The following is a 17,500-nucleotide window of genomic DNA, read 5'->3' on the forward strand; positions in this document are numbered from 1 at the left end:
CGAAAATAGATTAATTAGTCTTACGATTAAAATTTAAGAAATCGATCCAAAATTGATTTCATCTTATTCTTTATCATTTCCTGATTCCAAAAACATATAGATATGATAGGTTGTATTCAAAACAAGCTCAGAAAGTTAACAAGAATACAGAAAAGCGCGCTTTCCTGCTTAGCACAATACGCTACCGCGCTAATCTGGCGTGTCAATATCACTACGTTTTGCACGTGGAAGGTGAGCGATTTCCTTCACGCGGGGATTGACGAAGCTGTACTGTCTTGGTCTTGTTTTGCACAAGTGCCTTCAGTTTCATTCCGTGAGTTCAAAAGCTTGACTAAATGTAGTAATTTCGCCTAACGCGACTTCTTTGTATTTTCACCAGAAATGATGTCTTTGTGCAGTAACAGAGAGACATTTTAAGAGTTACCCAGGAAAGATTTTAGAAATTCTGTCAAAGTACAAAAACGTGCCTTTTTTTCTGAAATTTATTTTGTGCTTATAATATCTAGCCAGAAAATACAATCTGTTTATAGATTTGAAGAAGTTGCTCTGTTGTTGCATCTATGGACCATTTTAGAGTAAAATCAAACATACTGCAGAGTTCTGGAAGATGGATCTTTTCCCAAAATTACATATTTTATCCAAAAAGTCGCAAAAAAACGTCCATTTTGACCCATAATTCATCCAAATATCACTTTTGGGACAAAAGACATTGTGTTGGAGGATTGATTTCTTGATTGTTTGATTGCTTAGTTGCTTGATTGATTGATTAGTAAATGGATCGCTGGACTGCTACCTGGATGGATGGATGGATGGATGGATGGATTGATTGATTGATTGATTTAATGATTGATTGATTGATTGAGTCTTTAGTACCAGTTGGCTTGAGACGATGCCAAGACTGAAGACGAAGTGTCGCGGCCCGAACACGGAGGCGACAAAAGATGGATGTAGGCCGTACATTGCGGCGTTGGAAACAAACATGGCGCACACCCACACAAAGTACATGGCGCTTGACCCACTCAGCTCGCACGTGACAAACGTGCCTGTCGTCACGGCCAGCATGCCTTGCGCGAGCATCAAAGTAGGCTGTCAAACAAGAAACAGTGATGCATTAGCTGGACACATTTGTTTTCTCCATTTCATTTACTTTATCAAGCCAATGCTGGGAAATTCGGGTCGCTTCGTCCCAGTGGAAAGCTAGCAGCAAAATGAGTCGCGCTACCCAGGTGTCAAAGATGTTCAATCATAGATTATTTGTGCATCCGCAACTGAGCACTCGGTGCCATATATCATGTCCTAATCAATGCTGTGGTTAACAGATTGCAAATGCACTGTATTCAGGGGCGGATCACATAATTTTTAAGGGGGGGGGGGGGGGGGGGTTCCACATTTCTTTTGGGGACAATTCGACGACGCGTACCCCCGGAAAATGTTAATAAAAACAAGGAAAATGGAGCCATCTGGTGCAATCTGAGCCATCCGTTTTTCTTTACTTTCACATCTATTAATGTTTTTCTTCTCTTTTTTGGGGGAGAGGGGGGCTAGGGAGGGGGGGGGGGCGGAAACCCCTCCCCCCCTCCCCCCCCTGGATCCGCCCCTGGTATTATTCAGTTGAAATGCACATTTTGCTCATGCTTAGTTTAATTATGAGCTGAGAGCTACAAACCTGTGTGATGTTTTCCTATGGAAAACAGTAACCCAAGTAACGGCCTGTGTAAACGTTTCTTACTCAATTTGTTGTTGAATTCTCTTTATTACAAACTTTACCTGTACCTTTCACTTCGTCATCTTTCTTGGGCACATTTAAAGGCACAGTAAGCCTCCCGTAAACCATCACAGAGCTCCCCGAGCGTCTAAATACAGTACAAGCATACTTCCATTTGAACGCTCACCGAACGGGAACATCCTGGCTGCTTTCTGTCGAGCGTGAGACATTTTCAAAGAATTTATTTTCGTAGACTTGTTCCGTTAACAACAACGGCGCCTCGTTTTTGCGCTAGACCTAACTTTTAAAATCTAAATAATAAATTGACAGCTTGTTACACAAACATTCTTTAATCATAAAAGAATTCGTTTTTCATCAAGACAAGATCAGAACAATTCGAAGTTGTGAAAGTTTAAAAAAAGAAAAGCCCGGAAGCAGGGTCACGCAAGGGTCGTAGCAGACGACGGCCGGTTTAGTCAGTGCAAATCGCTGTTCCTCTCAACAGTCAAAAGCCATCGCTAGAGTTCTTGTGAACCACAGCCGTTGTTTCGTGCATAAAAAAAAACGTGCTATTGTAGATAAGCTCACGTCGAGTCGCATTCAAATGACTAACTATGACGACTGCATTGTGAAAAGGGAAAACTGGATCACACGGGTTCACGATGGCTCAGGGGTAAGATAAACCACGCAAAAATAAATTCTTTGAAAATTGTTCGCTCTTTACGGAGGGCACCTAGGATGTTCTCAATTGGTGAGTGTTTAAATGAAATGGTGTTTGTACTGTGTGTAAAAGCCTGACCGTATCTGTGATGGTTTACGGGAGGCTTACTCTGCCTTTAATTTCAAACCAGCCAACAGATACACCCTCCTTCTGGACATTGTCTTGTTCCTAGTCCTGACAGGACATGTCAGTCAATGTCATTCTGTAAAGAGCCAGATTTGGATGTGTCCATATATGGAAATGGAGAGTTCTCTGCCGCAAACTTGCCTTATTATGCAAATCTGCTGCATTACCTTTTGTGATTTTAATTTTCTTTGACAACCCAAACAGTATTTCCCTATCCTTGTTTGTTCTCGTATGCCTTGGCCTTAAAGAACAGTAAGTTCAGCGTTAGAAAATCAAAGTGTCAATTAAAAAGGTCTGGGCGTTGAGGAAATAACTCTAATTTAGCTTGAAGGCAAAGTTTATGAGTCCAAACAAGAAAAACTAACTATTTAAATATTTGTTTTCACACAAACTTTAAAGGCAGAGTAAGCCTCCCGTAAATCATCACAGATACGGTCAGGCTTTTACACACAGTACAAACACCCTTTCATTTAAACACTCACCAATTGAGAACATCCTAGGTGCCTCCGTAAAGAGCGAACAATTTTCAAAGAATTTATTTTTGCGTGGTTTATCTTACCCCTGAGCCATCGTGAACCCGTGTGATCCAGTTTTCCCTTTTCACAATGCAGTCGTCATAGTTAGTCATTTGAATGCGACTTGACGTGAGCTTATCTACAATAGCACGTTTTTTATGCACGAAACAACGGCTGTGGTTCACAAGAACTCTAGCGATGGCTTTTGACTGTTAAGAGGAACGGCGATTTTCACTGATAAACCGGGCCGTCGTCTGCTACGACCCTTGCGTGACCCTGCTTCCGGGCTTTTCTTTTTTTTTAAACTTTCACAACTTCGAATTGTTCTGATCTTGTCTTGATGAAAAACGAATTCTTTTATAATTAAAGAATGTTTGTGTAACAAGCTGTCAATTTATTATTTAGATTTTAAAAGTTAGGTCTAGCGCAAAAACGAGGCGCCATTGTTCTTCAGGGCCAAGTCCACGAAAATAAATTCTTGGAAAATGTCTCACGCTCGACAGAAAGCAGCCTGGATGTTCCCGTTCGGTGAGCGTTCAAATGGAAGTATGCTTGTACTGTATTTAGACGCTCGGGGAGCTCTGTGATGGTTTACGGGAGGCTTACTGTGCCTTTAACAGTTGTTTAACCCGGACTTCTGTAATGTGAAACAATCTGTGCTCGAAGCATCTTCTTGTATAAATATTGTGGTGAACATATCACACTGATGTTGTACTGTATTTCCAAGAAAAGGTGTATTTTCATGGACTGGTTAAATCACATTGTACATTTTGAACTCACACACACACACACACACACACACACACACACACACACACACACACACACACACACACACACACACACACACTAAAATACACAGTCAGTCAGTCAGTCAGTCAAGCAGTCAGTCTGTCTGTCTGTCTGTCTGTCTGTCTGTCTGTCTGTCTGTGACACTCACCAAGAATCCTATCCTGTCGGCCAACACCCCCCACACAGGTCTGAAGGCGGCGTTGAACACAGAACCGAAAGAAGCAACCAGAGACAGGAAGTGGTCGTTACGTATGAAGGTAAAACCGTAGGCCTTGCAAACAACACCAGAGATGTTAGAATCATGGCGTATCAACAACAAAAAGCAGTTTTAGCAAATCTCTGAATAGCTAAATACACACAAGCACAAACAATCCACATGCGCTCGCCCGCACACACACACACACACACTGACACACACACACACACACTGACACACACACACACATCTCTATCGCGCTCTCTCTCTCCCTCTATCTCTCTCTCGCGCACGCTCTCTTTAAGTTATCTCCCCGTTTCTGTCTCTCCCCCCCCCCCTCTCCCTCTCTCGCGCTGTCTGACTCTCTCCAAGTGTCTGTACTTATCTCTCTTTCTATCACTCTCTGTTTGTCTCTATCTGTCGCTGACTTTCTGTGTTTGTCATTACCCTCTGTCTGTCAATCTGTTTGTCTGTCTCTCTCTGTCTGTCTGTCTGTCTGTCTGTCTGTCTCTCTCTCATTCTCTCTCTCTCTCCCTCTCTCTCTCTCTCCCTCCCTCCCTCTCTCTCTCCCTCCCCCTCCCTCTCTCTCTCTCTCTCTCCCTCCCTCCATCTCTCTCTCACTCTCTCTCCTCTCTCACTCTCTCTCACTCTCTCTCACTCTCTCTCTCTCACACTCTCTCTCTCTCTCTCTCACTCACTCTCTCAATCTCTCTCACTCTCTCACTCACTCTCTCACTCTCTCTCTCTCTCTCTCTCTCTCTCTCTCTCTCTCTCTCTCTCTCTCTCTCTCTCTCTCTCTCTCTCTCTCTCTCTCTCTCTCTCTCTCCACATATTGCCCCTTGAATGTTTGAACATACCTTATAAAACGGGAGGACAAATAAGAAGCCAAGATCCACAGTCATGCCGTTCAGCCACAGCATCCACGTGACTCGTGACGTCATGATTTGACGGGGGGTATAGTCGAGACTGCATCATCATCATCATAGGCGGAAAACAAGTCGCGTAAGGCGAAATTAATACATTTAGTCAAGCTGTCGAACTCACGGGATGAAACTGAACGCACTGTATGTTTTCACCAAGACAGTACAGCTTCGTCAATCCCGCGTGAAGGAAATTGCTCACCTCCCACGTGCAAAACGTAGTGATGTTGACACGCCAGATTAGCGCGGTAGCGTATTGTGCTAAGCAAGAAAGCGCGCTTTTCTGTATTCTTGTCAGCAATAAACAAAGCAGAAATAACGGGAGCGTTGTTTTTGGACTTTAAGAAAGCCTTTGACCTAGTAGATCACTCACTTCTACTAAAGAAATTAAAGTGCTATTTAAAAGACGACTCCGCCTGTGCCTTTTTTTAATCGTATCTTTCAAAACGGAAACAGTATGTATCCATTAACTGTAAAACTTCGTCAAACGAGTTTGTCAGGAGTGGTGTCCCTCAAGGGTCTGTATTAGGCGGTGCAACTGAATTTCACGCACTTTTGAATTTCACGCTATGAATTTCTCGCATTTCTTAACACATTAATTTCACGCAGGTTTCCAGTTAAACTCTCTCCTTACTTGTCATTTGAATTTCACGCACACGCATGCACACGCATGCACGTATCCCCCCTGCATCGGTGTGTTCGTGAGTAAGTCCCGTGTATAGACGCGTGAATACAAATCACAATTCAGCAAGACACGAATACCAACAACCAACATGGGTGATGCGATGGCAACAATCAAGAGACGATACGCTGCAATGACATTTCGAGAAAACAGTTCGTGTCAAAAATGGCTTGGAAGAATCTCCCAGCAAAACTCTGAATGTCATTCGCATTTATTTTATCCTTGTTGGTGAATGAATTGAAGACATGTATTTTATTCTTATATTCTTACATGTATTTTATTCTTATTTACAATTAAACTGTGATTATTTGAATTATTTTTCCTCTCCTTGATGTGTGTGCATGTGTGTGTGTGTGTGTGTGTGTGTATGTATGTGTGTGTGTGTCATTTCAAGGTGAATTGAGACTCATCATCGGTCACGAGCAACTCTATCTCATATACACACACCCCAACGCATACACTACATGCGTGATTTTCAAAAGCTCACATGCGTGACTTTCAAAAGCTCACATGCGTGAAATTCAAACCACCAAATGCGGGAAAATCAAATGCGGGAAGACGAAAACATTTTTCAAATGCGTGAAATTCAAATGCACCCGTATTAGGACCTATCTTGTTCTGTATTCATGTGTCCGATGAAAAAGTTAGATGTGAGTTCTTCGCGATGACTCTTCTGTTCACACCAGTCAAAAATCTGTGGAATCCGTCAACTCTTCTCTTCAAACAAGTGTGGATGAGTGGTGCGTTTCTAATGCAATGATCATTCATCCGATTAAAACAAAGAGTATGGTGATAACCACGAGACAAAAACACCAATTAAGTCCTTTACAATTACAACTGTCAGTTGGTTCAACTCAAGTGTGCAAGTTAGGGAACATAGATTATTGGGTGTTACCATTGATCAAGAGTTGAAATGGCAAACTCTTTTGAGTAATATTTGCAAACTAGCATAAAAAAATGTGTACCTGTTATCAAAATTAAGGCATTACGCAGATTCTGCAGCACTCAAAATGTTCTATTACGCCCACATAATGCCTCATATAAACTTCGCATCGACACTTTGGGATAACTGCAGTGATGTTCATTTAAAAAGACTCAATTCCCTGCATCGCCGAGCTGCAAAACTCATTCTGCATGATTTGAATAGGTCCACGGATGATAAACTAAAGCTCCTGAATTTCCTCCCCTTGAAAGATCAGTTGACGTTAAACAAGGCTGTGTTCATGTATAAAATTCTAAATGACGACTGTCCTAAATATTTGCAATCACATTTCAAACATGCCACAAAAACATATGGGTCCCAAAAAATCATCCCTCCTATACCTTGCATAGACCTCTACAAATCGAGCTTAGCCTTCTCGGGAGCGTTTCTCTGGAACTCCTTCCCCCAACAGATAAGAAATGCAACTTCAGTGAAAATGTTTAAGAGACAGTCACGTTCACACATCATTCGTGAATGAAATGTCTTGTTCGATTGTTATTTTCTTAAACATTTTGTACCAGTGTTAACGGATGTGTAGCTGATCGGAGCAACTTTACTCCCAAATGAAAGATATAACTATGTCAATGTAATTTTGTAATTTTTGAGTTCTCCTTATGTAATTCCTTAAATGAACATTGTGTTGCATTCCATACAATGTATTTCTGTATTTTATATGATTGAATTTTTTTTTTTATGTGCGTCTGTCTTTATGTGTTGTATAAAGGACAGGTTGGAAGAATAGGCTTTGCCTAAAACCTTTATCCTTTTGTAATAAAGTTCTGAGTCTGAGTCTGAGTCTGAGCTTGTTTTGAATACAACCTATCATATCTATATGTTTTTGGAATCAGGAAATGATAAAGAATAAGATGAAATCATTTTTGGATCGATTTCTTAAATTTTAATCGTAAGACTAATTAATCTATTTTCGTTAATTGTGATCACATTTTAAGAGTAAACATGACATATGTATATATTTTTAGATTCAGAATGTGATGAAGAATACGATACAATCAATTTTAAATCTGTTTGCGAAAAATCGATTTTAATGACAACTTTAATGAGCAAACTCATTAATTAAATTTTAAGCCTCCAAGCTGAAATGCAATACCAAAGTCCGGGCTTTGTCGAAGATTACTTGACCAAAATTTCAACCAATTTGGTTGAAAAATGAGAGCGTGACAGTGCCGCCTCAACTTTCACGAAAAGCCGGATATGACGTCATCAAAGACATTTATCCAAAAACTAGATGAATACCCGCTTCGCCGGGTACGGCTGCGCCGGGAAGAAGTCGAGCCGAATACCCGGCTGCGCCGGGGATCCGGCTATGCCGGGTGTACGCCGGCTTTGCCGGCGCACCGCACGGAGCAAGGGAGATAAACGCGGCTGAAAACACTGGAGAAGATAAGGAAGAGTTACTGGGAATGGATCCAGAGAAAAACCAAAATCGGTTCAGCGCTGCGCGCAGAGAGCATGTGTTGAAAATTCTCATCGACCAGGTTATGTCCGGGGTCTACCTGAATATGCCCACCAAATTTGAAGCAGATCCATCGAGAACTTTGGCCGTGCATCGCGAACAGACACACAGACACACAGACACACAGACACAAGTCGTATATGTATATATATAGAAGGGAAAAAAAGTCTGGAGATACCATACTCAAGATCTCTCATGTCGAGTTTCATGAAGATCGGTCCAGTAGTTTTCTCTGAATCACTCTACACACACACACATACACACACACACATACATACACCACGACCCTCGTCTCGATTCCCCCCTCTACGTTAAAACATTTAGTCAAAACTTAAAGTTAAAGTAAAAAAAAATGACTAAATGTAAAAAGAGGATTAAAGGAACATTTTATTTCTGTCTCCATATGTTATCCATCTATCTCTCTGCCTATCTGTCCGTCTGTCTGGCTGGCTGTCTTTTTACATTTAGTCAAGTTTTGACTAAATGCTTCAACATAGAGGGGGGAATCGAGACGAGGGTCGTGGTGTATGTGTGTGTGTGTGTGTGTGTGTGTGTGTGTGTGTGTGTGTGTGTGTGTGTGTGTGTGTGTGTGTGTGTGTGTGTGTGTGTGTGTCTGTCTGTCTGTGTGTGTGTGTAGAGCGATTCAGACTAAACTACTGGGCCGATCTTTATGAAATTTGACATGAGAGTTCCTGGGTATCATATCCCCGGACGTTTTTTTCATTTTTTCGATAAATACCTTTGATGACGTCATATCCGGCTTTTTGTAAAAGTTGAGGCGGCACTGTCACACCCTCATTTTTCCATTAAATTGATTGAAATTTTGGCAAAGCAATCTTCGACAAAGGTCGGGGTTTGGTATTGCATTTCAGCTTGGTGGCTTAAAAACTAATGAGTGAGTTTGGTCATTAAAAATCGGAAACTTGTAATTAAAATTATTTTTTTATTAAACGATTCAAAAACAATTTCATCTTATTCTTCGTCATTTTCTGATTCCAAAAACATATAAATATGTTATATTTGGATTAAAAAGAATCTCTGAAAATTAAAAATATAAAAATCATGATCAAAATTAAATTTCCGAAATCGATTCAAAAACTATTTCATCGTATTCCTTGTCGGTTCCTGATTCCAAAAACATTAGATATGATATGTTTGGATTAAAAACACGCTCAGAAAGTTAAAACGAAGAGAGGTACAGTAAAGCGTGCTATGAAGCACAGCGCAACCGCTGCCGCGCCAAACAGGCTCGTCACTTTCACTGCCTTTTGCACTAGCGGCGGACTACGTTCAGTTTCATTCTGTGAGTTCCACAGCTTGACTAAATGTAGTAATTTCGCCTTACGCGACTTGTTCTCTCTGCCATTATGTATCTCTCCCGCTCTCTCTCTCTGAACCCTCTCTCTCTCTCCCTCTTCTCTCTCTCTCTCTCTTTATCTCTCTCCCTCTCTCTCTCTAATTCCCCATATACCTTCCCCTTCTCTATTTCTGTCTCTCTCTCCCCCTCTCTTTCTTTCTTGTCTCTGTATCTGTCTCTCTCTCTACTTCTCTCTCGACACGCTTCAGAAGTGTGTCGATGATGCTGTAGAATGGACGCATTTAAACCACATGTCTCTCAATCCAGAAAAAACAAAGTATATGCTAATTACTACGCGTCAAAAACGACAAGTCATGTCGGAACCAAAGAAGTGCATTTCTGTTGATAGTCAGCTGATAAACGAGGTTAGTGAACACAAAATTTTGGGTGTAACTATTGACAACAATCTAACATGGGGCCCTCATGTAAGTAACTTATGTAAATCTACAGCAAAAAAAGTTCATCAGTCTGCAAAGATTAAACATTTTCTAAATTTTGATGCGCGCAGAACATTTTTTCAAGCGCATGTGCAGTCTGGAATAGACTATGCATCAACCCTTTGGGATTCTGCAAGTGATGCAGCTTTAAGACCCCTAAAATCTTTGCACAGACGCGGAGTAAAAGTTGTTCTGCTGAAAAACAGCACCCTCTCTAATCATGACTACAAAAAAGCTGAAATTCTTCCACTTTCATCCAGACTGGCGTTTAACAAGGCAAGGTTTATGCATAAAATAGTTCTTGGACGTGTACCAGACTATTTAACTAAAAGAATATTATTAACTGAGACTTCATCAAGCCGCACGAAGAAACTAAATGTTCCCCTCCCTAGAATTGACTTGTATAAAACTAGTCTGGCATATTCAGGTCCATTTCTGTGGAATGGTTTACCAGTCTCTCTCAGACAGCCACTTTCTGTTGCCAGTTTTAGAAGACATACTTTTTTGTATATGCTTTCATCGTCGTGTGGCACTTAATGCCTCGATCAGGTACTGCTGTTTGATAAGTACATGAAGATCTACTTGTATAATCATTTCATTTCAGTTAAGTTTTTTTTTTAATGATTATGTGTACAATGTGTACATGTGTGTGTGTGTGTGTGTGTGTGTGTGTGTGTGTGTGTGTGTGTGTGTGCGTGCGTGCGTGCGTGTGTGTGTGTGTGTGTGTGTGTGTGTATGTGTGTGTGCGTGTGTCTGTGTGCGTGTGTGTCTGTATGTGCATGTATGTCTGTGTGTGTCTGTGTGCATGTGACCGTGTGTGTCAAAGTGTGTGTTTTAATGTATACCATTACCAATGACCATGTATGCTATGAACATTTTTTTTTCCTCTTTGTCTGATTTAATAACCATGTTTTTATGTTTTTGCTTTGCTTCTTCTTCTGCTTTAATATTATGCACTGGTTAGTTAATTCCCTCTTGGGCGAGGGCTGGATGAAAAAAGATCTTTGCTGTATCTACTCCATTACCCTCGAAAAATAAAGTTGGTTCGTTCGTTCGTTCGTTCGTTCTCTCTCCCTCTCTCTCTCTCTCCATCTCTCTCTGTCTCCATCTCTCTCTGCCTCACACTCGCTCTCTCTCTCCATCTCTTTCTCTCTCTCTTTCTCCATCTCTCTCTGCCTCACTCTCTCTCTCTTCCCATCTCTCTCTCTTCCCATCTCTCTCTCTCTCCATCTCTCTCTCTCTCCCCCATCTCTATTTGCCTCACGCACTCTTTCTCTTTCTCTCTCTCTCCAGCTCTCCCTGCCTCAAACTCACTCTCTCTCTCTCTCTCTGCCTCAAACTCTCTCTGCATATCTCTGTCTCTGCTGCCTCTCTCTCTTTCTCTCTCTCTCCCTCTTTGTCTCTCTCCCTCTAATTCCCCATATATCTTCCCCTTCTTTCTCTTTCTCTCTCTCTCGATCCTCTCTCTCCTATAGTTCCCTCTCAGTCTTTCTCTCCCCCCTCTCTATCTCTTTCTCTTTCTTGCTCTATCTTTCTCTCTCTCGTTCTCCATCTCTCTCTGCCTCACACACACACACTCTCTCTCTCTCTCTCTCTCTCTCTCTCTCTCTCTCTCTCTCTCTCTCTCTCTCTCTCTCTCTCTCTCGACCCCTCCCCCTTAGAATTTATTTTCATAACTATGCTGTAGATCGCCGCGTACCTTCGTGTCTCTATTTCATGGGTCGCACAGCGGTCAGTACACAGTCCAGTAGTCTCACGGTCAGTGGCCAACACGGCCTGGTCATCAGCGGGAGGACTCCATGCTTCCTTTGGCCGTTGGTTTTCGTCACTCGAAGCCGCTGGTTCTGCTTTCCCCGTGATGACAAGATGAACAGCCATCTCTTGCTTCAGTGCACGGTCCCTGTCCTCCTGGCCTGGTGGATGAAGTTACCGTCACTTTTAAATGTCTCTATATCTTTTTACATTTAGTCAAGTTTTGACTAAATGTTTTAACATAGAGGGGAAATCGAAACGAGGGTCGTGGTGTATGTGTGTGTGTGTGTGTGTGTGTGTGTGTGTGTGTGTGTGTGTGTGTGTGTGTGCGTGCGTGCGTGTGTGTAGAGCGATTCAGACCAAACTACTGGACCTATCTTTATGAAATTTTCCATGAGAGTTCCTGGGTATGAAATCCCCGAACGTTTTTTTCATTTTTTTGATAAATGTCTTTGATGACGTCATATCCGGCTTTTCGTGAAAGTTGAGGCGGCACTGTCACGCTCTCATTTTTAAACCAACTTGGTTGAAATTTTGGTCAAGTAATCTTCGACGAAGCCCGGACTTCGGTATTGCATTTCAGCTTGGTGGCTTAAAAATTAATTAATAACTTTGGTCATTAAAAATCTGAAAATTGTAAAAAAAAAAATTTTTTATAAAACGATTCAAATTTACGTTCATCTTATTCTCCATCATTTTCCGATTCCAAAAACATATAAATATGTTATATTTGGATTAAAACCAAGCTCTGAAAATTAAAAATATAAAAATTATTATCAAAATTAAATTGTCGAAATCAATTTAAAAACACTTTCATCTGATTCCTTGTCGGTTCCTGATTCCAAAAACATATAGATATAATATGTTTGGATTAAAAACACGCTCAGAAAGTTAAAACGAAGAGAGGTACAGAAAAGCGTGCTATCCTTCTCAGCGCAAGTACTACCCCGCTCTTCTTGTCAATTTCACTGCCTTTGCCATGAGCGGTGGACTGACGATGCTACGAGTGTACGGTCTTGCTGAAAAATTGCATTGTGTTCCGTTTCATTCTGTGAGTTCGACAGCTACTTGACTAAATGTTGTATTTTCGCCTTACGCGACTTGTTTTTATATTTAGTCAAGTTTTGACTAAATATTTTAACATCGAGGGGGAATCGAAACGAGGGTCGTGGTGTATGTGCGTGCGTGTGTGCGTGTGTGCGTGCGTGCGTGTGTGTGTGTGTGTGTAGAGCGATTCAGACTAAACTACTGGACCGATCTTTATGAAATTTGACATGAGAGTTTTTTTGATAAATGTCTTTGATGACGTCATATCCGGCTTTTCGTGAAAGTTGAGGCGGCACTGTCACGCCCTCATTTTTCAACCAAATTGGTTGAAATTTTGGTCAAGTAATTTTCGACGAAGCCCGGGGTTCGGTATTGCATTTCAGCTTGGTGGCTTAAAAATTAATTAATGACTTTGGTCATTAAAAATCTTAAAAATTGTAAAAAAAAATAAAAATTTATAAAATTTACGTTTATCTTATTCTCCATCATTTGCTGATTCCAAAAACATATAAATATGTTATATTCGGATTAAAAACAAGCTCTTAAAATTAAATATATAAAAATTATTATCAAAATTAAATTGTCCAAATCAATTTAAAAACACTTTCATCTTATTCCTTGTCGGTTCCTGATTCCAAAAACATATAGATATGATATGTTTGGATTAAAAACACGCTCAGAAAGTTAAAACAAAGAGAGGTACAGAAAAGCGTGCTATCCTTCTTAGCGCAACTACTACCCCGCTCTTCTTGTCAATTTCACTGCCTTTGCCATGAGCGGTGGACTGACGATGCTACGAGTATACGGTCTTGCTGAAAAATGGCAGCTACTTGACTAAATATTGTATTTTCGCCTTACGCGACTTGTTTCCTCTTTGTCTGTCTGTCTGTCTTCTGTCTGTCTCCATCTGTCTCGGTTTACCGTCACTTTTAAATCTCTCTACATCTTTTTCTCTCTCTTTGTCTGTCTGTCTGTCTGACTGTCTAACTGTCTGTCTGTCTGTCTGTCTGTCTGTCTGTCTCCATCTGTCTCGGTTTACCGTCACTTTTAAATCTCTCTACATCTTTGTTTCTCTCTTTGTCTGTACTGTATGTTGTGTCTTTTTGTCTCCGTCTGTCTCTGTCTGCCTGCCTGACTGTGTCTTCGGTTTGTCTGTCTGTTTGTCTGTCTGTCTCTCTCTCTCTCGTAAGAACTAAAGAGAGCAAGAGAAAGAAAGATGCGGGGAGAAACAAGAGAAAGAGAGAGGGAAAAAGAGGTAAAGTGGAACTGTCACACCTTCATTTTTCAATCAAATTGATTGAAATTTTGGCCAAGCAATCTTCGACGAAGGCCGAACTCCGGTATTGCATTTCAGTATGGAGGCTTAAAAATTAATTAATGACTTTGGTCATTAACAAGAAGAGCAAACGCTCGATCGAGTCACTTTCGCAGTTCTGAATATTATATGAGGCATCAGATGGACAGGAAGAAATTGCTATTCACAACACAATACAGATGTAAATAATTTGATGTAAAGAATAATCCTATAAAGTTTGAATCAAATCCGATGAATAGTTTCAGAGATATGATATTTCAATTTTTTTCCTTCAAGACATACCTGTGACCTTGAAAAAGGTCAAAGGTCACCAAAGCAGACGTCAAAGTGTAGAGGTCACTGGGAGTCACGTTCACATAAAATTTGAGCCCGGTCACTTTTATAGTTTCCGAGAAAAGCCCAACGTTAAGTTGTGTGTTGCCGAACAGAAAAGGCTAGTTATCTCCCTTGTTTTTCTGATAACGTTCGTAAAAGGCTACAGATGTAAATACTTTGATGTAAAGAATAATCCTACAAAGTTTCAATCACATCCGATGAACTTTGTCAAAGATATAAAATGTCTAATTTTTCCTTTGACGCTGACCTGTGACCTTGAAAAAGGTCAAATGTCAACGAAACCATCGTTAAAGTGTAGAGGTCATTGGAGGTCACGACTAAACAAAATATGAGCCCGATCGCTTAGATAGTTTCCGAGAAAAGTCCAACGTTAAGGTGGTGTCTACGGACGGCCGGCCGGCCGGCCGGACAGACTAACACTGACCGATTACATAGAGTCACTTTTTCTCAAGTGACTCAAAAATCTGAAAATTGTAATTAAAATTTTATTTTTATAAAACGATCCAAAATTACTTTTATTTTATTCTTTATCATGTTCTGGTTCCAAAAACATATAAAAATGTTATATTCGGATTAAAAACAAGCTCTGAAAATTAAAAATATAAAAATTATGATTAAAATTAAATTTCCGAAATCGTTTTAAAAACAATTTCATCTTATTCCTTGTCGGTTCCTGATTCCAAAAACATAGAGATATGATATGTTTGGATTAAAAACACGCTCAGAAAGTTAAAACGAAGAGAGGTACAGTAAAGCGTGTTATGAAGCACAGCGCAACCGCTACCGCGTTAAAGCTGTGGTCTATTTATGACTTTCCGGGGCTACGAGGTTGAAAAATAGGGATAAAATCATGTACTAGCGGCGGACTACGGTCATTGTGAAAAAATGCAGTGCGTTCAGTTTCATTCTGTGAGTTCCACAGCTTGACTAAATGTAGTAATTTCGCCTCACGCGACCTGTTATAATTGCCAAAGTTATGCAGCTCTTCACGAATAATGGCCCATCCTGGCTGGCTGTGATCCGCTTATATCATTATGGAGTTAATTATCGCTAGTATCCTCTAACCGATTACCGCTTATATCATGGAGCCGATTGCCGCTAGTATCCTCTAACATATTACCGCTTATATCATGGAGCTGATTGCCGCTAGTATCCTCTAACCGATTACCGCTAGTATCCTCTAATCGATTACCGCTTATATCATGGAGCTGATTGCCGCTAGTGTCATGAATCTGATTGTCGCTCCAGGGGGAGTCTTTAACAGGATCGCTGGACATGGTCAGTTCCTGATTGTCGGAGTGCAGAGCTGATCCTGCGTCTGGGGGAAAGGTCACGACCAGCACACACAGGAGTTGGGTGGCTGTGAAGATTCCTCCCAGCAGGAGGTAACACGTCGGTACCTGGCCAAGCACCTCTGGCTGCGTGAAAAACCTGGCAAAAAGGTGCAGGTTGGTGTGTGAAAAACTGTGTAAAGAGGTGCAGGTTGGTGTGTGAAAAACTTTGTAAAGAGGTGCAGGTTAGTAATTGAAGAAACTCTGTAAAGAGGTGCAGGTTGGTGAGTGAAAAAATGTGCAAAGAGGTGCAGGTTGGTGTGTGATCAATTGTGTAAAAAGGTTCAGCTTAGTGTGTGACAAACTTTTCAAAGAGGTGCAGGTGGGTGTGTGAAAAACTGTGTAAAGAGGTGCAGGTTGGTGTGAGAAAAACTGTGTAAAGAGGTGCAGGTTGGTGTGTGTAAAACTGTGTAAAGAGGTGCAGGTTGGTGTGAGAAAAACTGTGTAAAGAGGTGCAGGTTGGTGTGTGTAAAACTGTGTAAAGAGGTGCAGGTTGGTGTGTGAAAAACTGTGTAAAGAGGTGCAGGTTGGTGTGTGTAAAACTGTGTAAAGAGGTGCAGGTTGGTGTGTGTAAAACTGTGTAAAGAGGTGCAGGTTGGTGTGTGAAAACTTTGTAAAGAGGTGCAGATTAGTAATTGAAGAAACTGTGTAAAGAGGTGCAGGTTGGTGTGTGAAAAACTGTGTAAAGAGGTGCAGGTTGGTGTGTGTAAAACTGTGTAAAGAGGTGCAGGTTGGTGTGTGAAAAACTGTGTAAAGAGGTGCAGGTTGGTGTGAGTAAAACTGTGTAAAGAGGTGCAGGTTGGTGTGTGAAAAACTTTGTAAAGAGGTGCAGATTAGTAATTGAAGAAACTGTGTAAAAAGGTGCAGGTGGGTGTGTGAAAAACTGTGTAAAGACGTGCAGGTTGGTGTGTGAAAAACTTTGTAAAGAGGTGCAGATTAGTAATTGAAGAAACTGTGTAAAGAGGTGCAGGTGGGTGTGTGAAAAACTGTGTAAAGAGGTGCAGGTTGGTGTGTGAAAAACTTTGTAAAGAAATACAGGCTGGTGAGTGATTAACTGTGTAAAGAGGTGCAGGTTGGTGTGTGTGTATCTCATCTAAAGTCGGGGTAAAACCCGGGAACATTCCCTTAATGGCTTTTGCCGTGAGGCCGTAAAACTTGAATTTCTCTTGATCCGACAAAATACTCACACATTGTCTCCCTCCGCCGAGTCTGGCTGCAAGTTGTGCGGGTTGATCCAGCGGGTGACCACCTGGTTCCAGATGAAGGCCCCTCCCCCGTATCCCGCCATCGTAACCCCTCCCACCAGACCCTTCCGGTGCGGGAACCACTGCAGGGAGAATACACACGTGTAAGCATTGATGTCATGGCGGACTGTTGTTGTTTTGTTGCAACAACGGCTGTGTGTGTGTGTGTGTGTGTGTGTGTGTGTAATGCCACAAAATACGGTATTGTTAAACTTTTCTCCTGAAATATTCTCACGAAAAAAACACTTCAAATATAAAACAAAGTGCGTTATCATAGTGTACGTATTGTCAGTACACGAGGTCTTTGGGGTCCCTGGACTCTTGGGACCCTCTATAACACCGATTCGCTGAGGGGTCCATGGACCCTCTGAAAATTGAAAGTGGGGGTCCATGGACCCTCTGAAAATTGAAAGTGGGGGTCCATGGACCCTCTGAAAATTGAAAGTGGGGGTCCCGGGACCCTCTGAAAATTGAAAGTGGGGGTCCCGGGACCCTCTGAAAATTGAAAGTGGGGGTCCATGGACCCTCTGAAAATTGAAAGTGGGGGTCCATGGACACTCTGAAAATT

General features: G+C 41.4%; 1 protein-coding gene across 1 annotated transcript in view; it reads right to left on the reverse strand.

The window, feature by feature from the left end:
- The window catches only part of LOC138978267 (uncharacterized), a 23,930-nt gene that overhangs the window by 2,852 nt on the left and 3,578 nt on the right, over positions 1–17,500 (reverse strand). Inside the window, exons 5-10 of the mRNA XM_070350934.1 lie at positions 16,876–17,015; positions 15,550–15,788; positions 11,607–11,820; positions 4,913–5,021; positions 4,008–4,130; positions 874–1,086 (exon numbers count right to left, since the gene is read on the reverse strand). Of these exons, the coding sequence (XP_070207035.1) occupies positions 874–1,086; positions 4,008–4,130; positions 4,913–5,021; positions 11,607–11,820; positions 15,550–15,788; positions 16,876–17,015 (1,038 nt within the window). The remainder of the gene's footprint in view (positions 1–873; positions 1,087–4,007; positions 4,131–4,912; positions 5,022–11,606; positions 11,821–15,549; positions 15,789–16,875; positions 17,016–17,500) is intronic.

This window comes from Littorina saxatilis, linkage group LG10, assembly GCF_037325665.1.
Source record: "Littorina saxatilis isolate snail1 linkage group LG10, US_GU_Lsax_2.0, whole genome shotgun sequence".
Taxonomy (NCBI): domain Eukaryota; kingdom Metazoa; phylum Mollusca; class Gastropoda; order Littorinimorpha; family Littorinidae; genus Littorina; species Littorina saxatilis.